Genomic DNA, 18,411 nt, shown 5'->3' on the forward strand with positions numbered 1-18,411 from the left:
TGAGAGGGTAGTGGATGCATGGAATAGCCTTCCAGCTGAAGTGGTAGAGGTTAACACAGTAAAGGAGTTTAAGCATGCGTGGGATAGTCATAAGGCTATCCTAACTATAAGATAAGGCCAGGGACTAATGAAAGTATTTAGAAAATTGGCCAGACTAGATGGGCCGAATGGTTATCTGCCATCACATTCTATGTTTCTATGTTTCTCTGCTATTTCTAACTGGATGGCTGCCCACTTAAACTCAACTTTACCAAAACTGAAATTCTGGTCTTTCCTCCCTCAAGTGTTGCTACTGCTGTGTCTGTCTCATCTTCCTGTCTCATCTTCCTGTCTGCCCCGCACCTCCCACGCCTCACCCTTCTGTCAGTCCCTATATTGGCTTCCTGTAAGATAGGGCTCAATTTAAAATTCTGGTTCTTGCTTTCAAATCTATATATAATGCTGCTCCCACCTATCTATCCTCCCTAATACACAAGTATGTCCCATCTAGGCCCTTACGCTCTGCTGAAGATTTACGTCTATCTTCTGTCCGTACTCCCACCTCTGATGCTTGCCTTTAAGACTTCTCTAGGGCTGCACCTTTCCTGTGGAACTCACTTCCCTCCTCCATTAGTTGCTCACCCAGTCTCCACTCCTTCAAAAAAATCATTAAAAACCCATTTCTTCATAAAATCGTATCAATTAAACTGTTAACAGCTCCCGACTGATTCCTCCCTTGCAACTGTCCTCTAATACTATCCTTACCTTTTGTGTCACTTTACCCCACTCCCTCTAGCATGTAAGCTTATTGAGCAGGGCCCTCAACCCCTCTGTTCCTTTGTGTCCAACTTGTCTGGTTACAACTACATGTTTGTTCGTCCACGCACTGTAAAGCGCTGTGGAATGTGTTTGCGCTATGTAAATAATAACATAATAAAAATAACTTAATAATATATACCAACAATAGCGGAACAAAAGTGGGGCAGAGGGATTTGGGCTCAACATAGGGACTATGCCTCTTAAATAGTGACAATTGGAAGCCAGTAGGGTGTATGGTATTGGTTAAGGAGCTTGGAGTGTTCCTTTAACACTTTTGCAGTTTTTTTCTGTACGATCAGTCAAACACAAAAAAATATTTTATATATAAATCAATTAACTATTCATATGGAGACATTAATTAATAATTTAGTTTATTATAATCTTGACCAAATATTGCCGGAGACTACGTTTTTGAGTTATGTGTCATATTTTAAGTTTCTAATGAGATGTTGCTTTGAGTTCATGTCAGGTCGGAACAATATAATAAAACATTTTGGGAAAAACATGCATATCACCAGGGCCCAGCTTGAAGACAGGATGGCAAAGACCTCCATGGCCACCGTGTATTTTCCAGTGGAACTAAGAGATGCCGGGATATAGGACACCCAGACACTGAGGAAGGCCAGCATGCTGAAGGTGATGAACTTAGCCTCATTAAAGCTGTCAGGAAGTCTCCTGGCCAAGAAGGCAACAAGGAAACTGATGGTGGCCAGAAGACCAAGGTATCCCAACATGCACCAGAAGGCTGTAGGTGACCCCTCATTACATTCAACAATTATAATTCCTGGTTGTGTTAGTGTGTTTTCTGCTGGGAAAGGAGTGGCAATTGCAATCCAAGAGATGCAAAGAACCAACTGTATAATGCAAGAAAAGGCAATAATCATGTAGGAAACTCTAGGCCTGGCCCATCTCTTTACACTGCTGCCAGGTTTTGTGGCCATAAAGGCAAAAACCACCATGAAAGTTTTGGCTAAAATACAAGAGACACAAAGTGTGAAGATTGTGCCAAATGCAACTTGTCGTAAAAGACATTTCTCAGCCTGAGGGTAACCTATGAAAGCTAAAGAGCTGAGGAAGCAAAGGGACATTGACATTAGGAGAAGACAACTTAGAGAGAAGTTGTTTGCTCTGACAATTGGGGTGTTCTTATAACACATGAAAAGTCCAAATATGGAAAATGGTAACAGAGAAGAGAGAACACCTGTAGCAGATAATGCAGCACCCAAAGTTTCTTCAAAGGAGAGAAACTCTTTGTTCTTCTGGAGACATCTGTCTTTCTTGGTGTTGGGCCACTCATCCCATGGACACTTGAAGCAATTAAGTGAGTCTGAAAAAATATATAATGAGAGAAAACTGAAAACGTGTCCATCTTTTCTTTTTGCTGCACTCTGACTGGTTGTATTTTGTGTAATAAATGTTAGTATATATCTCTCCCAAATACCTTATGCAGCTAATAATCTAAATTATAACTGTACAAAATAAAAGGTCTGGTTTTGAATCCTTGCAAATATATGTGGACTTTCATTAACTCTATTGTTAATGTAAGTATGTGATGTATATTGCTAGTGTAATTAAGTTACACCAGGACACATGACTGGTGGACATCTTGATGCTCCTTGAAGCACATAGTCAGCAGCCAGATTGGTGCTCCTGAAAGTTTAACACAGTAGTTGAATTGAATTGCGCAAACAAATTCATTTGAAACCATGAACCACAACACACACATGGCAAATAACAGTAATTACAGTTTAATGTCTTGACAAAGCAATCAATACATAGCTTTGCCAAGCAAAAGCACATTGTCTGCCAAATTGTATACTAAATATATGGGATAACAACTTTAGTTTTTTCCCCAAGAACAAAAAAGAATGGGTAGATATCTAAAACTAGATGTGACAAACCCCTAGTTCATTTTCCCAGTTTTCCTGTACCCAAGTACTTTTCATGATTCGGTATTTTCAAACCTACTGAACACGGACCACCCCCCCCTCCCGGTTCGTTAACTATAAAGTAACCACAAACTTAAGTGCTCTCGCTGTGTGGCCGCCATTCATATAACTGAACAACATGTGCTATTTAAAACGGTATCCATCTTGTCTTTCGAACACAGGCAGTGGCATGTGGTCGTCAAACATCTGGAACTCGATGTCGGATACTTACAAGCACAAACCAAGGTGGCTTTGTGTCAATGCCTGCTTCCATTCCTGACAAGGCAGGAGAGTGCTGTTTGGTAAGAATGTTCACACGAACTAGGAGAGCATTTTCTACCTACGAGCTATGGGAAATGTTTGTTTGTTTTCGAATGGGAACTCCTGAAAGATGACCGGCCAAAGTACCAAACTCCCTGGAACTGTTTTACCCCGGTGGCGATTCGGCTAGAATCTATGGATCTGAGTGCTATTTTGACAACATTGGCGCTCAGATATCAAGGGATATAATACTTGTGAGGGTTCTTATAGATATTCTGTGTATTTTGGGATGTTTATTGTAAAATTCTGTACCTCTAGTGCCTGGGAGATAATTAGGTTAAGCAAAAGCAAGCTTACTTATCCCCCAGACACAGAGGTGCCTGGGCAGGCTTACTGTACAAATGAATGGAGATCCCATGCTGGGGGTATGGGTATATAAACAGGCCACTGGACCATAACAAAACATTCTTCTTGTACCCTTCATCAAGTCTTGGCTGATGTTTGGGTTAATCAGAGCTATAATCACTACTTCACTTCGGTACTTGGGAGATTTATATCGCATATACTCAGGGGATAGGGGATCCACCTTTTTTGTCAAGATATCTGTAGAGTATCTTTAAATATAGGAAATACCTCACAGGTGTTATGTTGTGCCATAAATTATAAGGTATAAAGGTATAAAGACTAAAGGAGGCCCTCATCTGCACAGTAGTATATGGACCCTGACCACAGCTGGTAAGCAATCCAAGAAACAAAAAAAATTACTCAATCCTCAAAGTGATCCTGTATTGTGGTGCTAACATGATAGATAATGCTTCGGCCTAAGCAGGCTTGATAGAGGCCTGGTTAGGCCAAAATGTAACCTGTCATATTGGAACCTGAATAAAGGACACCTTTGAGGATTGTGCCTGTTCTTTTGTTCTTCTTTTGTTTATTTCTAGCTTTATTTTGTTCAACAGCTTTTGTCCGTGGGTGAAGTAATAGTCGTGACTATTGGTTCATCTTGATAGGTTTATGGAATATGTCCTTATACAGATTTAGGAATGCTGAAAAACATAGCTGATATATCAGATGGAATTAATGTGAGCTGTAATTCTAGCATTAACTCCATCTGATATATCAGCTGAATCTAATTCTAGCATTAATTCCATCTGGCATATCCATCTGATAAACGGGTCAGCTGCTTCAGAAATATCATCCGATCAATGCGCCATTGAAGCACATTTATTGGCCTTTTTTTAATGACTAATTGTATGGTAAGCAGTTTTGTAGATGGAGCCCACAATGCTGCATGGGTCTGGATGTCACAATACCAGGGTCACAGTACAAGTGAGGTTCAGACAAAAGACTGGCCAGGTTCTTATGTGGATAAACAGGGAAAGGTGAAACAGCAACTTGAACACTACCAGGAGCACAGTTTAACTGAGCAAGGAGGGACAGGAGGAGTGCTATTAAATAGGGGAGATGTTAGTCATTAACAAAAAATTAGATAGATCATCCGATGCCCATGGGTGAGGACACTAGGTGGACTTGTACCAGGTCCCTTCAGTGTATTATTATTGCTGCCCATTATTTTCTGTTTAGCTGACTTTTCTGTTTTTTCTGTTTAGTGGACATGACCCCCACACGCGTCATGGGGATTAGGGGCATGGGGAAATGTTAAACTTCCTTTGTTCTAAAGTAGGGCTAGTGGGCAAAAGGTAAAAAAAAAAAAAAAAAAAAAATCTGTTGATATTTTCAATACCATTTATCGAGGATTATATGTTCAAAAGTAAAAATATTTATCAGCCCCAATAAGCCTTGAACGGTGGATATTAAATTTATTTGAACTATTAAAAGGTTTATCAGAAACTGATACATGGTTTTGGTTGGATTGTTGGGTGTTAGGACATCTTTTCTACATGTTTATATAGATGCCGTTTTGTCCACACTATCTCTAACATTAATCGTTGAAGAGTTTAACCAGCATTGTGTACCTGCAAAGCATAGTTTTATATGATTATTCTTTTAACCTACCACATATTGATACTTTCAATGCTTCATCAAATGTCTTCTGAGACATCACCCTCTGATCTTTATAGGTATAAGGGACATTAAAGAGGTATGCTGGTGTAATGCAGGAGCATCGGGAGAGGTTCAAAGGGCAGATCACACTCCGTTATCTTCTAAATCTTATAGTGCACCATTCTGTCAGCTTTATATGCCCACATATAAACTGAGCTCAATAAGTCAAATTTTAGATTCACCTATCTACTTTCATTAAGTGAAGTGGCAACCTGGGTTATTTGGGCACGCAATAATACATTAGGAAATTGGTTAAACTCAAAACACTAAAACTTTTTCAAAGCATGCAATATTTGATTTATACGAATTTGTGAGTTTTTTTCAATGTTCTCTGTATTATTATGTTTAGCAATATTTTTTCCACTTTAATTATATTTTTTGCTTTTTAAGGTTTGAATTTTTTTCAAATATGAACATGATATTTCATCATTACCCTTATGAAATTTGAAAGCACTTTTCTTTTGAGCACAATTCCAATTATGAATACGTAACTGAAGACAGAATATTAAAAATATTGTCACTTATTAAATCAGATAAATGATTGCTACTCTTGTACACTCACCTGTCCGGTTGGAAATCTCTCCCAGAGGACACAGAACACACTCAAAACAACAGACAGGTAAGTCCTTCCTTAACACCTTCCTAAAGCCAGCAAGACAGCTCTCGGTGCAGACAGACACAGGAACCTATAGAACAATGTGCAGCAAACTATTTTAATATAATTATGATGTAAATAATTCTTTATCTGCATGATTAAACAAGCCAAACAATTATATAAATCTTGGTGGATTGAAAATCTCCAGGCCTTGGTCTGGAAGGCAGTTCTGTTTTAGGGAGGCAGGTACACGGTGGCCATTCAGACTGCTTACCCTCGTGGTTTGGGTTTGCTACTGTTGGAAGGTTGGGGTACCCTTGTTTTAAATGGTGTTTTTTCAGACTTGTGATGACTCTCCATTACCCTCTATTGGTAAAACTGGAAAATGCATGGAGTTGTTTAATCACAATATGCAAGTCAGAAAATTAAAAAAAAAACTGACCAGTTGCATTTGTATATCTCAATTTTTCCATAGTTTGGAAAGTTGTGATTGTGTTGTATATTTGAGACATTGTTATCTTGCTTGTTCTTCAGGCTATGTATGTTTATTTATAGTTTATATGGATTTCACCACATGTTTAAGGATAAGTCACCAAAGGCTAATCATTGTCCAAAATAAAGCAGTGGTTGTTAGTTCCAATGGGAAATGTTTGGTTTAGTCAGAGATCCCAATAACAATGATGAGTTAAGATAGAGCTAGGCTTCCATTTGTAAAGGCAGTAGCTGGAGACAGTGTAGGCAAAGGTGTTAGTACCTGCCTGAGAAGTGAATAGAAAGGAAGAGAATAGCCAAAGGCAGAGGGGACCTGCCTGGTCTAGTGGAAGAGATCATCAGAGACCCTATCCCAGGGTCCCTGATAGCAGCTAGGATGCTAAGTTGGTGGAGGAACTCAGACAGAGTACAGGAGCTCCATCACAGACAGACAGATAGACAGACAGATAGATAGATAGTTTTTTTTAGTTTTTTTTATCACGCCAATGGCCATTAAAGAATATTACCCCTCTCTGTCTCATTAGAAATTTTGCCTTTTAGCTGAAAAAAGCAGAGATAATTGTTAGTGTAGTACTTACCTAAGAAGAGGTTTTGCCTTAAAGTGGCAGGTGAGCTAACCACCAGTTATTTAAATGTGCATAGGGATTTGGGATAGTGCACAAGTAATTTTTTCTTTGCTTTTTACTGTATGTATTGGGGTTGATGAGTACTATAGAAATTACTGCCACGCAGCAGTTTTAGGAGTTTGAGCGCAGGCTTGATTTTCTATGCTTGTATTTTTAAGAAGTTAATACGTTTTCATACCTCTTTGTGGCCATATGCCCATATCAGTGCACTTGTATTGATAAGAAAACGGTTCCCGTTGACCTGAGTAGTATCATAGCTGCCCACTTTCACTTGCCTCGTTGTGCCATCTGTATTCATGTGCCAGTTTATTATATCATATATGGCAGGTGGATCCCCATTTTGGTCAAAGAACAACTCTCTTCCATTACTTAGTTTCACTTTAACATTCTGGATGTAGTGTGACAGCTGTGAACCAGATAAAGTACATCTAAAGTGTCATACTGAAATATTTAGTTTTCCATAAAGAAAAACTCATTGGTCAGATAGTTATGTGACATTAGGGAATGTGGCAAGACCAGATATAATATTAATTGTGTGTAAGACAACAGACTGGCTTTTTTTTCCTTTGTTCTCTGCATCTAGCAAAGTAAAAAATAAAATACTACAAGCAAGGCGACCAATGACTTAATCAGAGCCAAATCTAAAAGTGACCACTCTTTACTATATCCTCTTTAGTCTCTCTTTTTGCATCTTCCTCTACTTTTCTTTCCTATGCTAGTTTTCATCAATTCTCTGTCCTAAGCCCACTTTTCTTCTCACATTTCACATTCTCATTACTTTGTCACTGGGTAACCGGTTTTAATCTTTTGGTTTTCAATACAATTCAATGCTGATAATGACCACCAGATCTACTTCTCTTCTCTTGACCTCTTGCCCTCCCTCCTTAATCATGCCCCATGCTCTGTCTCCAAATGGATGGCAATATACTTTCTGAAACTCAATCACTCACAATTAGAACAACTTGTCTTCCCTCCTCCAAGTGATAATCCTCCACTATTAGTTTATCTTCAGGTAAGCAGTGCTACCATTAAATTGACCTTACGGGTTTGATGTCTACATATCATCTTTGATTCCAACTTATCTAACCATCTAAATCCAGTCAATTTTTCAAGTTAAGGAAGGTTTCACATAATGAACTGTGCTAACATTTTCATTGTCATTTTAATTTAGTCACTGTGTATTATCTGCTACTTATTTAGTGTTAGTGTAGAGCAGGGAGTCTTACCTGCCATGGTTTAAAATGCTGAATGTCAATACATCTTCCATTATCAAACAGTCCTTTGCTTTCTTGACACGTTCGCATGTCATGTAATGATTGAGCAATGACATGCATTGCATTGTAAGTGTTGTAGGCATCATTTAAGCTTAATACATCATAGAAGACATTTTTGATACCCTCAATACTCTCATTTCCTGTGCATAATTTGGAATTATTCCATAATCCTGTGAGGTTTGCATGATCAAATAATTCACACCCAAAAGCATTTTCCCAAAATATTCTAGTCCATAGATCCTCACCGTTGTTAAATGGATGAAGAACAGTTAAGAATTCTGCAAATCCCAGGATTGTTGAGGTATGAAAGGAAAAACCAATAGAACCAGAGAGTAGTGATGAATATTTGGCTGCTGTTAGCAAGTTAGAGATTGCCCAAGCTTCACTGGCCACAAAAACTTTACCTGTAACATTTTGCCTCAGCATCTCTTCCAATAAGATAATTTTGTCAAAATCTTTGGTGAAAGAAACTATAGCTTTTACAGTGGATCCTTTAATGGTTTTTGTTACATGGGAAATGTTATCCAAATCATTAGTTTTTATATATTCTGTAAATGCTACACAAGCTCCACCCCTGAGGAGTTCCTGCCTAATAACCTGAATGCCCTGTTTTCCGTATTCATCATCTACAGCCAATAACCCAACCCAGGTCCAGCCGAAGTGTAACACTAGCTGTGCCAAACCCATGGATTGAAAGGCATCGCTTGGGACAGTCCTGAAGAATGAGGGGAATAGTGTTTTGTCGCTCAGGATAGAGCTGGAAGCCACATAGCTAATCTAAGATTAAAAAAGAAAGTATGTGAGTGCAAAATCTTCAATTTACAATTTTTAGAATCTAATATAATATGTACAGTGATCCCTTGCTTATTTTGAACGTTTGCCCACTGACAAGGAAATGATCAGTCTATAATCTTAATGGTAGGTGTATTTTAACAGTGAGAGACAGAATACCAAAAAAAAAAAAAAAAAAAGTGGACAAACGTTCAAAATCAGCAGGGGATCAAATACTTTTTTCCCCTGACTGTATATGAATATGATTAGTGTATTAACACTGTGTATATGTAATGCTACTATATTAGAAAATATTTACAGAGGCTGTTTGCTATGCCATAGATTTTCTACACAGTATTATCTAATTTTGGAATTCTATAGTACCTATAAAGAGCATGTTCTGATATATACAATACAAAGCATTTCGGAGCCATGGAAAGCTATACTCCTTACCTGTGGGTATTTATATAATCCCAACACTTGGGCATTAAGAATAGAGAAGGTTGATGTTGAATGTCCAATGACCGATGACAAAGGGGGCAATTTCTTGCAAAAGAAATTTGGAACTCCTTGCTTTTGACCTGTTAGCATCTTGAAGGTTCCATCCAGTTCTTGATGAATCCCAGCACACGAGTCATAGACTTGGAGACCCAATGTTAAGTTTGAGAGCAGAGTTGGGTTCCTGTTAATTTCGTCCAAAGCAAATTTCATGACACAAAATTGCAGAAATCCTTCATATCTAAAACTAGATGGGTGACAATTTTTTTTTGTTATTTTAAGAAAAATATAGAAATATTTTACAGCTGCGATATAGAGGGTATATCAAAGTATCATAAACTGGTAGCAATCTGACAGAGTGCATTAAAAGCTATATGTGACGATGTGAAGAAGAAGCAGAGGTGAGTTACTGATACTGAGCTGATACACTACCTTTCTAAAATAAGACACATATAAACAATTATAATAAACAAGAATAATGATGAATGCAATGTAGGTGAAAATAAAAAGGACACTTTTAAAAAATATTAGGAACCATGGGCAGTAGATTTATTGTTACAGGTAAGCTAGTGAAATGAACACATTGGAAAAGTTTTGCAGAGAGGCACTGAGGCTAGAGGTGTTGTGGAGAGAGGCACTGAGGCTAGAGGTGTTGTGGAGAGAGGCACTGAGGCTAGAGGTGTTGTGGAGAGAGGCACTGAGGCTAGTGGTGTTGTGGAGAGAGGCATTGAGGCTAGTGGTGTTGTGCAGAGAGGCACTGAAGCTAGATGTGTTGTGCAGAGAGGCACTGAGGCTAGAAGTGTTGTGCAGAGAGGCACTGAGGCTAGTGGTGTTGTGGAGAGAGGCATTGAGGCTAGTGGTGCTGTGCAGAGAGGCAAGGAGGCTAGAGGTGTTGTGGAGAGAGGCACTGAGGCTAGAGGTGTTGTGGAGAGAGGCACTGAGGCTAGTGGTGTTGTTGAGAGAGGCATTGAGGCTAGTGGTGTTGTGCAGAGAGGCATTGAGGCTAGTGGTGTTGTGCAGAGAGGCTTGAAGACTATGGTGAGGCCTAATAGAAAGCAGTTGTTGTTGGGGGATTCCATCATAAGAGGTGTGGAGATGGACAATGGTGGAATTGTGAGGTGTCTTCCCGGAGCTACTGCTCACAGAGACAGGAGACGTATCTGTAATATTGTTAAGCAGGCAAAGCAGGAAGGGGAATTGGATGTACTTGTCCATTTAGGGACAAATTACTTGGCTTGCAATGAGGTTTCAGAGGTTAAGGAAGTTTTTAGTGTTTTTGCCAATGATATACGGCAGGTTGCTTCCACACTGTTATTCTCTGAAGTTCTGCCTGTGCATAACACTCAGAATGACAGGCAGATGTGTATTAGGGACTTTAACTTGTGGCTTGGTGAATGGTGTCGGGAGCAAGGATTTGGCTTTATTTCTCATGGTAGCTCTGTTTGGTATGGAAATAAACTGTACAAAAAAGATGGTTTGCTTCTTTCTCAAAAGGGAACAAATGTTCTCAGTGAGCAGTTCAGAGGTTTTGCTAAGATGTATTTAAACTAGCAGGGGGGGGCAAAAGGGTGATAAAACATCAATCCAATTGTCCCCCAAAACAAGGACAGAAGGTGCCTGTAGCAAGTGTGTTAAAAAATGATAAGCTTAGAGTCATGTCTACAAATGCTCGCAGTTTAGGGAATAAGATCCATGAACTTGTGGCAATAATGGCAACTGATAGTGTAGATTTAGTCGCTGTTACTGAGACATGGTATAATGAAAAAAATGACTGGGACATAGCAATACCAGGGTACTCTTTATATAGAAAAGTCAGGGAAGGCAAGAAAGGGGGAGGGGTGGCCCTGTATGTGAAGGATAACATAAAATCTAGCCTAATAAAGGTTAGTGAGGCGAACATAGAGTCCGCTTGGGTTACGTTAGAATTTGGTAATCACACAGTAACTTGTGCAGGTGTAATTTATAGGCCCCCAGGACAAATTGAAGAGTTAGATATTCTAATAGTTGAATAAATAGCTAAAATGACAATGAAGGGGGAAGTTATCATCATGGGTGACTTTAATCTTCCTGATGTAAATTGGAAAACAAAAATAGCTACTTGTGCCAGGAGCACACATATTCTAAACTCCCTACTGGGATTGTCTCTAAAGAAGTCGTTGAGAAGCCAACTCGTAAAGAGGCCATACTAGATTTAGTGTTAACAAATGGAGATTTGGTATCAGATATTACTGTAGGTGAAAGTTTAGGATCCAGTGATCATCAGTCAGTGTGGTTTAATATAAGAACAGTGACTGAGTCACACCACACAAAAACAAAAGTTTTAAACTTTAGAAATACAGATAAAACTTACCAGGAAAGGTTAAAGGATCTTAACATGTATAGCTTGGAGGAAAGACGAGACAGGGGGGATATGATAGAAACATTTAAATACATAAAGGGAATCAACACAGTAAAGGAGGAGACTATATTTAAAAGAAGAAAAACTACCACAACAAGAGGACATAGTCTTAAATTAGAGGGACAAAGGTTTAAAAATAATATCAGGAAGTATTACTTTACTGAGAGGGTAGTGGATGCATGGAATAGCCTTCCAGCTGAAGTGGTAGAGGCTAACACAGTAAAGGAGTTTAAGCATGCGTGGGATAGGCATAAGGCTATCCTAACTATAATATAAGGCCAGGGACTATTGAAAGTATTTAGAAAACTGGGCAGACTAGAGAGGCCGAATGGTTCTTATCTGCATTCTATGTTTCTATGTTTCTATGTTTCTAAGTTGACTTATGAAGAAATTAATTTCTGATGTCTGTAAACCTTACATTTTACAAGGTTCTTGCTTCGGAGGCTCTGTAAATTGGAGTTTACTTCTGTCCATATATTTATCAATGTGGAGGGAAAGCACAGCACCTATTATAATATCTCCATCCTCTGAATATCCAGTCAAATCAGATCCATGCATTCTGCAGCCCAGGTGATCGCAAAGGTAAACCGGCAAGAGGTAGGATAGGATAATGTGCCATGTTGACCAATAGACAACCATTTTCATTTTGAAACAGAAAGACATCATAGTTGTGATCTCAATGCAAATTGTTAAATCCTACAGAGAACCGATAGTTAAATAGCGTAAATTGTAAGCAATGTTCCCACGCGTTTTGTGTGCACTGTTTCTGGATTGAATGCTGTCAAATTATTATTTATATCACACTGTGCAACCTATCCATTTATTAATTTAGACTTACACAGAAAAACCTGTATACATTCATTGTAAAGCTTCTATGGAAAATCATGCTGAGAGGTGCATGCCAGTTTTGGACATCTTGCTCAATTGCAATTTTTTTTTTTTTTTTGTATTTTTTTTTTTAACATACCTTAATATGAATTAATGAAATCCCCTCACCAAACAGTCTGTTCTAGACATATAAAACATTAATATGAGATGGGAACATTGCACATTTTAGAATTTCCCTTAACCCTGACAAATCTTCAATTTCTTCTTGTGATTCTGTGAAATAGGTTCAACAGTCTTTTTTTTTTTTTTTAATGACATGTGTCTCCTTTTTTAGAGATTATGTATCAGATTCATGTCACAGATCAAAAAAATTAGAGGTGTCTGACTTTGAAGTATCCTGATTCTTATAAGGCTTAGGTCACCTGTGGAGGTCCAGGGATGATCCTCACTATGGAAACCAAGAAAAATAATACTTCCCTGCAGAGAAGGTGCAGGCTGGCTAAAACATATAACAAAAACACATAACTGGAATGCTAAATTCAAATAGTCCCAAGTAATTTAGCTCAGCAGTAGGCAACTTTAAGCTCTCCAGATGTTGTGGACTACATCTCCCATAATCATCTTAATGCTGGAAAAGCATCAAGGTAGATGCAGTACATCTGGAGTGCCGAATATTGTCTACGACTGTCATAGCTGCAGTAAGAGATTACCTAAAACCGATAAAATATGAAATAACCTGGTTTACAAACATGTAATGGGTTTGTTTTTTGGGATGTGTCATGACACCTTATGTGTGAACCTTTCTCTTCTAATGAAGTAGAGTCTGTGTTATCTGTTTAATGTCACTTGTATCAACCGGATATCTGTATTCATGCACTACACTTCAAAACCAGGAAAAAAAAATTGCTCTACAATTCTGGGTATAAAGGAAAAATTAGATTTTTTCCATACGAGGATTAGTAATTTTTCTCTGCTTTGACCATAGAGATGGTTTATGATTTAAGCACATTAACTGGCCAATGTCATACTGTACAAAAGTGTACTCTTACATTAAGAATTCTGATTAATACCTATTAATATATTAGATGTATATTCTTCTTTCTTGCTGTTCAGTGGCTCACCTGGTATCATATATATAATAGTTATTCTGTGTCACTTAAAATTATAATGCTATCAGCCTTTCCTGGGTTTTCTTATAACAGAGATTTATTTTTCTTGCTTTGCAAATACAAAGTCAATACTTACAACATCATTGATATTAAACAGGTCAACAGCTGATGTTATATGCTGGACATTCAAAGTGCAGACACTTCTCAGTACAGTGATGTTCCGTGCCTCGGAATCTGTGTCTCATTGTCTCAAGGTCTCCCTTACACAGATAATACATTCTACATGAGTGGCTGCGTAAGCATTACAAAGTCAATGCTATTCATACAATATGTTTGTTGGCAATTGTCATCTGTTCATCACTCAAGATCAACCATATCTCATTGTGAAATGTATTTAAGAAACATTCCCAAAATATAGAATATTTTACACATACCAACCTGTAATAACTGAAGCAGAATAACTGATGATATAATGGATGGAATTTTCATGTATTTTCAGTTTATTCTATATATACACCCTGTGTTTTAAAGATGTGAATATGTGCAATAAAGGAGAATTCTGTATACCAGTGAAATTATTATAAACAAATGACCTACCTTATATCCCAATCTGATAGATTCAGACCACATTTTGTGATGGAAATCATTAAAGATTTTAGATTCTGTGCAGAACCTGTTTGAGGTTACAATGGCACTATTTCAGCAGCTCATTCACAGTAATGTGACATGGTAAAATTATTCACACTGCATATTCTCTTCCCTTTTATATTCTGAATGAAATCCCCTTGCTGGCATAAACACAAATAACTAGAGTTAGACTGTTCATTATTTAACCTCCTTTACTATTTCCCTAGCGGCTGCTGTAGGGGACTTGGGGATAGACTGGCACACATGGAGTAAAAGATAATGATGTTGTTAACAATATAATAAAAAATGTTTGTTGGGCAATTAATATCATTCCTTTTTTTCAAGAGAGAGTAGTAAATGGCTTGACTATGCATATATTATGGAATGGGATACTTATGGGCCCCAAGTATTGAGGCTACACCAGATTTTAAGAACCCGTAGACTTGAGCAGCCACTAACAGTATGTTTCACACAGGACAAGTTTGTTGACCCGCACTTAAAGGGAATCCCCAAAAATACAACAGGACAAAATCGTAGAAACAAATGCACATTTATTGTAGTCCAAACAGAAAATACAAATGGCAAGATACTCGAACAGCAGTCCTCATGTATGCTATATATTTCCAAGCATGTGAAAATGAAAAAAGATTGTGAGTGAACAAAATATAAAAAATATCTGAGCATGGGACCAGCCGCAGCTGCTGTACAGGAGGGAGACCACCAAGAGAGCCGACCTTAAAGAAAAATTAGAAAAGCCTTGGATGTGTTTCGCACCACTCCAGGTGCTTTCTTAACACTGGGAGTATATCTTACACGTCTGTCTTCCTCAAAGCATGATGTATCTCTCCTAATCCTTTTAATCCCTCGTTTTAGTGCTCCCTCTGATATGTGATAGAGTAATTCCACATCCAACAAGCATAGAGCATCTACATTTCATAATGCACTTATATCACATACATCTATTACGTTATATTCATCAGCTACATGAAACCCATAGTGCACTCAGGGCCAATGGTTTGGCAACATCGACATACCACCACACATTGTGAGGTATGCAGATCTGGACAGGTGGGCTCCACCATTAGTGCATGATAACAGTGACAGTTTTCACAGACCCAAGCGCCCGGGCCCCAGAATTTCAATATGGAGTGCACATATTACAGCGCACAACTTATGCCGGTCCAAGACCCACTCGCATCAGCTTCAGCCAGCAGCACCCCAAGTAAGCCACCCTCCCGCAAACAAAGGTATGCTGACAGGAGGGTGGTTGCAGGTATAAATATTATGACATGTATGTGTGTATATGTCAGTGTGCATGTGTATATGTGTGTCAAGCTGTGTGTATGTATCTTTGTGTGTGTGTTTGTGTATGTGTATCTGTGTGTCAAGCTGCGTGTAGGTATATGCCAGTATGTGTATCTGTGTTTATGTGCCAGTATGTGTTTCTGTATGTTAATGTGAGTGTCTGTGTATTTGCATATAAGCGGGTGTGTGCGTATCTGTGTATCTCTCTGTGTTTCAGTGTGTATGTGTTTGCATATCAATGTGTGTGGGAGTATTTACACTACATACAAATGCATGCCTGCATTTGAATGCCAACAATCACACACACATCTATAATTTAAACACACAAACACTGCTCAGTGCCAATTACACAAGTTTTATATCTCCAGCTGGCAAAGTGTTGTGGTACTTGTACGACAGAAGGGTGTCTACATTTTGTCCACCCTAGAGCGAGGCCCAAAAACAAATTATTGCATCAGGGCCCATTCTACGTTGGTTCCACAACTACCCCTGCAGGCCCTCAGCAGCCTTTATAGTGAAGAGGGGGCCCAGCACACAAGATCTTCAACTTCCAGAAGCTTTCTTTAACTCTTGCCATCCCCTGGCTATCAGAGTGTTGATGTGAGTTACCATGGCAATGAACTGCGAGACACACAGACCGGACTTGTGAGAGTTGGAGATCATGTTGGCTGGACCCCTTCTTCACTACACAGAACCTGACAGCCATCACAATGCCACCGGACCACCAGAGAGTGTAATGCTCCCCCTCCCTGACACTGCATACACATGGGCGGACTCAGGTACTGTGGGAGGTTTCAGGGGCAGGTCCTGGTAACCGACTTGGGGGCCCTAGGGCCTGGACCTTGAGCTACTTAAGGGGTTACCATTGATGTGGTTTCTTTATCTTCCAGTATTCCTCATAATTTGGATTTGATGGCAGTGCGTCGTTTTTTTTTTATATATATATATTATTTTGGTCTTTGTACTACACATATTGACTATTTAGTGTCTTGTGTTTCTTTTTTGTTTGTTTGGTTTTGCCATATTCATAGACGTGGCTCAGCTATAGGCACACAATGTACACCCTCCTATGCCAACATTTTTGGGGGGTTGGTGGGAGGCCACACATATCTCAAAGGATGGCAACCCTCATAAACATTGTTTTGATTTTGATTTTCGTTCTATAGATGACCTTATAAATTTGTGGAATGATGCAGAGGATAGTAACACTGAATTCCTGGCTTATCTAAATAATTTATGTAATCTGCAATTCACACATTTATGAAAATGTAAATGTCTCATTTAGATCTCGTATTGAGACGTGATAGTTTGACAGGTTTAATTATAACACAAGTGTATATGAAACAAATGTCTGGAAACACCCTCTTAAGAGCAGATGCCTGTCACCCTGCATATTTGTCCAGCGCCGATCCTCAGGTCCCCCAGGCGCCCTCGGCTTCAGAATTATAGTTGCAGGAAGCACGGAGTGCTGCCGAGCAGAGGCACTGCTGATTGTCTGAGAGTGGTCACCTGACACTCTCAGCCAATCAGTGACTCCCCTTTTACAAAACTGTCTTGAAAAATTTACGTTTCTATTCAAACTCATTTTATGAATTGGGTGTCACTGATTGGCTGAAAGCATCAGCTGACTGCTCTCACCCCATTTAGTGGTTATCCTGCACAGCAGCACTCATGCTGCCTGAAACTAAATTTTTAGATTGGATACTGCCTGGGGGACCCGACGATCGGTGCTAGAGGCTCCCTTTAGGGTTAAACCATTCTCAATGGAGTTGTTTTCATGCCCAAAGTGCCCCTCTAAAGACTCCTTCACCGCTGTATGATATAGTAAAGAAAGGGTTAATTGTTGTTTAACCCCTTAAGGACACATGACATGTGTGACATGTCATGATTCCCTTTTATTCCAGAAGTTTGGTCCTTAAGGGGTTAAGGGACAGGGAGGAACTTGGAGATAATAACTCCCACTCCCACTAATTCAGAGAATTGGGGGTTACTTGGAGCCCACAAAATAATAAGCCTTTGGCCACAAAGTTTCATGGTATAAAGTAGTGATCCAGGCACTTAGATTGATAGATAAACAGCAGCTTTATTGAGCTTGATAAAGACCTGGTCGGGTTGAAATGATGCTGCGTGTTCTGCTCCAATAAACCTGCTGTTTATCTAACAATCTAAGTGCCTGGATCACTACTTTATGATATACACTTTACATCTTTCTTCCTGCCTACAGGATATCCAGTCGTGGATGGGAGCCAATTATTTAAAACTTAATGGCTCCAAAACTGAATGCATCATCTTCAGTAACCAGGAGGTGAATAGTATCTTTCCCTCATGGCCGGACTCGTTTTCTCCATCTCCGAGTCCTGCCACCAAGGTCAGAGATCTGGGAGTCATTTTCGACTCTAGGTTGACACTGAAGCCCCAGATCAATCAGGTGGTAAGCTCTTGCCACTACCACCTGAAGCTTCTGAGGTCTATTTTTAGATTTATTGCCCCCTCCGATCAAATCTCGGTGGTCAACGCCATCATCGGTAGCCGATTGGACTACTGCAATGTCCTGTACCTTGGACTGCCTCAGAACATCATACACAAGCTACAGTTGATACAGAACGCAGCTGCTAGGCTACTTACGGGTGTGGCCCGCAATGACCATATCACTCCATCTTTAAAAGCCCTGCACTGGCTGCCCGTTCGTGAACGGGTTCTGTTTAAAAATGGTTGTTTGGTATATAAGGCAATCCACGGTATGGGACCAGACTATCTGAAGGATAAATTCACACGCTATGCTCCCAGTCGATCCTTGAGATCGGCTGATTTAGCCTTATTGAAGATTCCAAATTTTA

General features: G+C 39.2%; 1 protein-coding gene across 1 annotated transcript; it reads right to left on the reverse strand.

Annotated features, from left to right (window-relative positions):
- Nucleotides 1-1,214: 1,214 nt before the first annotated feature.
- LOC134601922 (extracellular calcium-sensing receptor-like) lies at nucleotides 1,215-9,520 on the reverse strand. Its single transcript, XM_063446427.1, has 5 exons — nucleotides 9,263-9,520; nucleotides 7,991-8,815; nucleotides 6,943-7,170; nucleotides 5,614-5,737; nucleotides 1,215-2,125 (listed from the first exon to the last, which is right to left on the reverse strand). The coding sequence occupies exons 1-5, from the start codon at nucleotides 9,518-9,520 to the stop codon at nucleotides 1,215-1,217; spliced, it is 2,346 nt and encodes a 781-aa protein (XP_063302497.1).
- Between the last annotated feature and the right edge of the window lie 8,891 nt (nucleotides 9,521-18,411).

This window comes from Pelobates fuscus, chromosome 3 (genome assembly GCF_036172605.1).
Source record: "Pelobates fuscus isolate aPelFus1 chromosome 3, aPelFus1.pri, whole genome shotgun sequence".
In the NCBI taxonomy this organism is placed as follows: domain Eukaryota; kingdom Metazoa; phylum Chordata; class Amphibia; order Anura; family Pelobatidae; genus Pelobates; species Pelobates fuscus.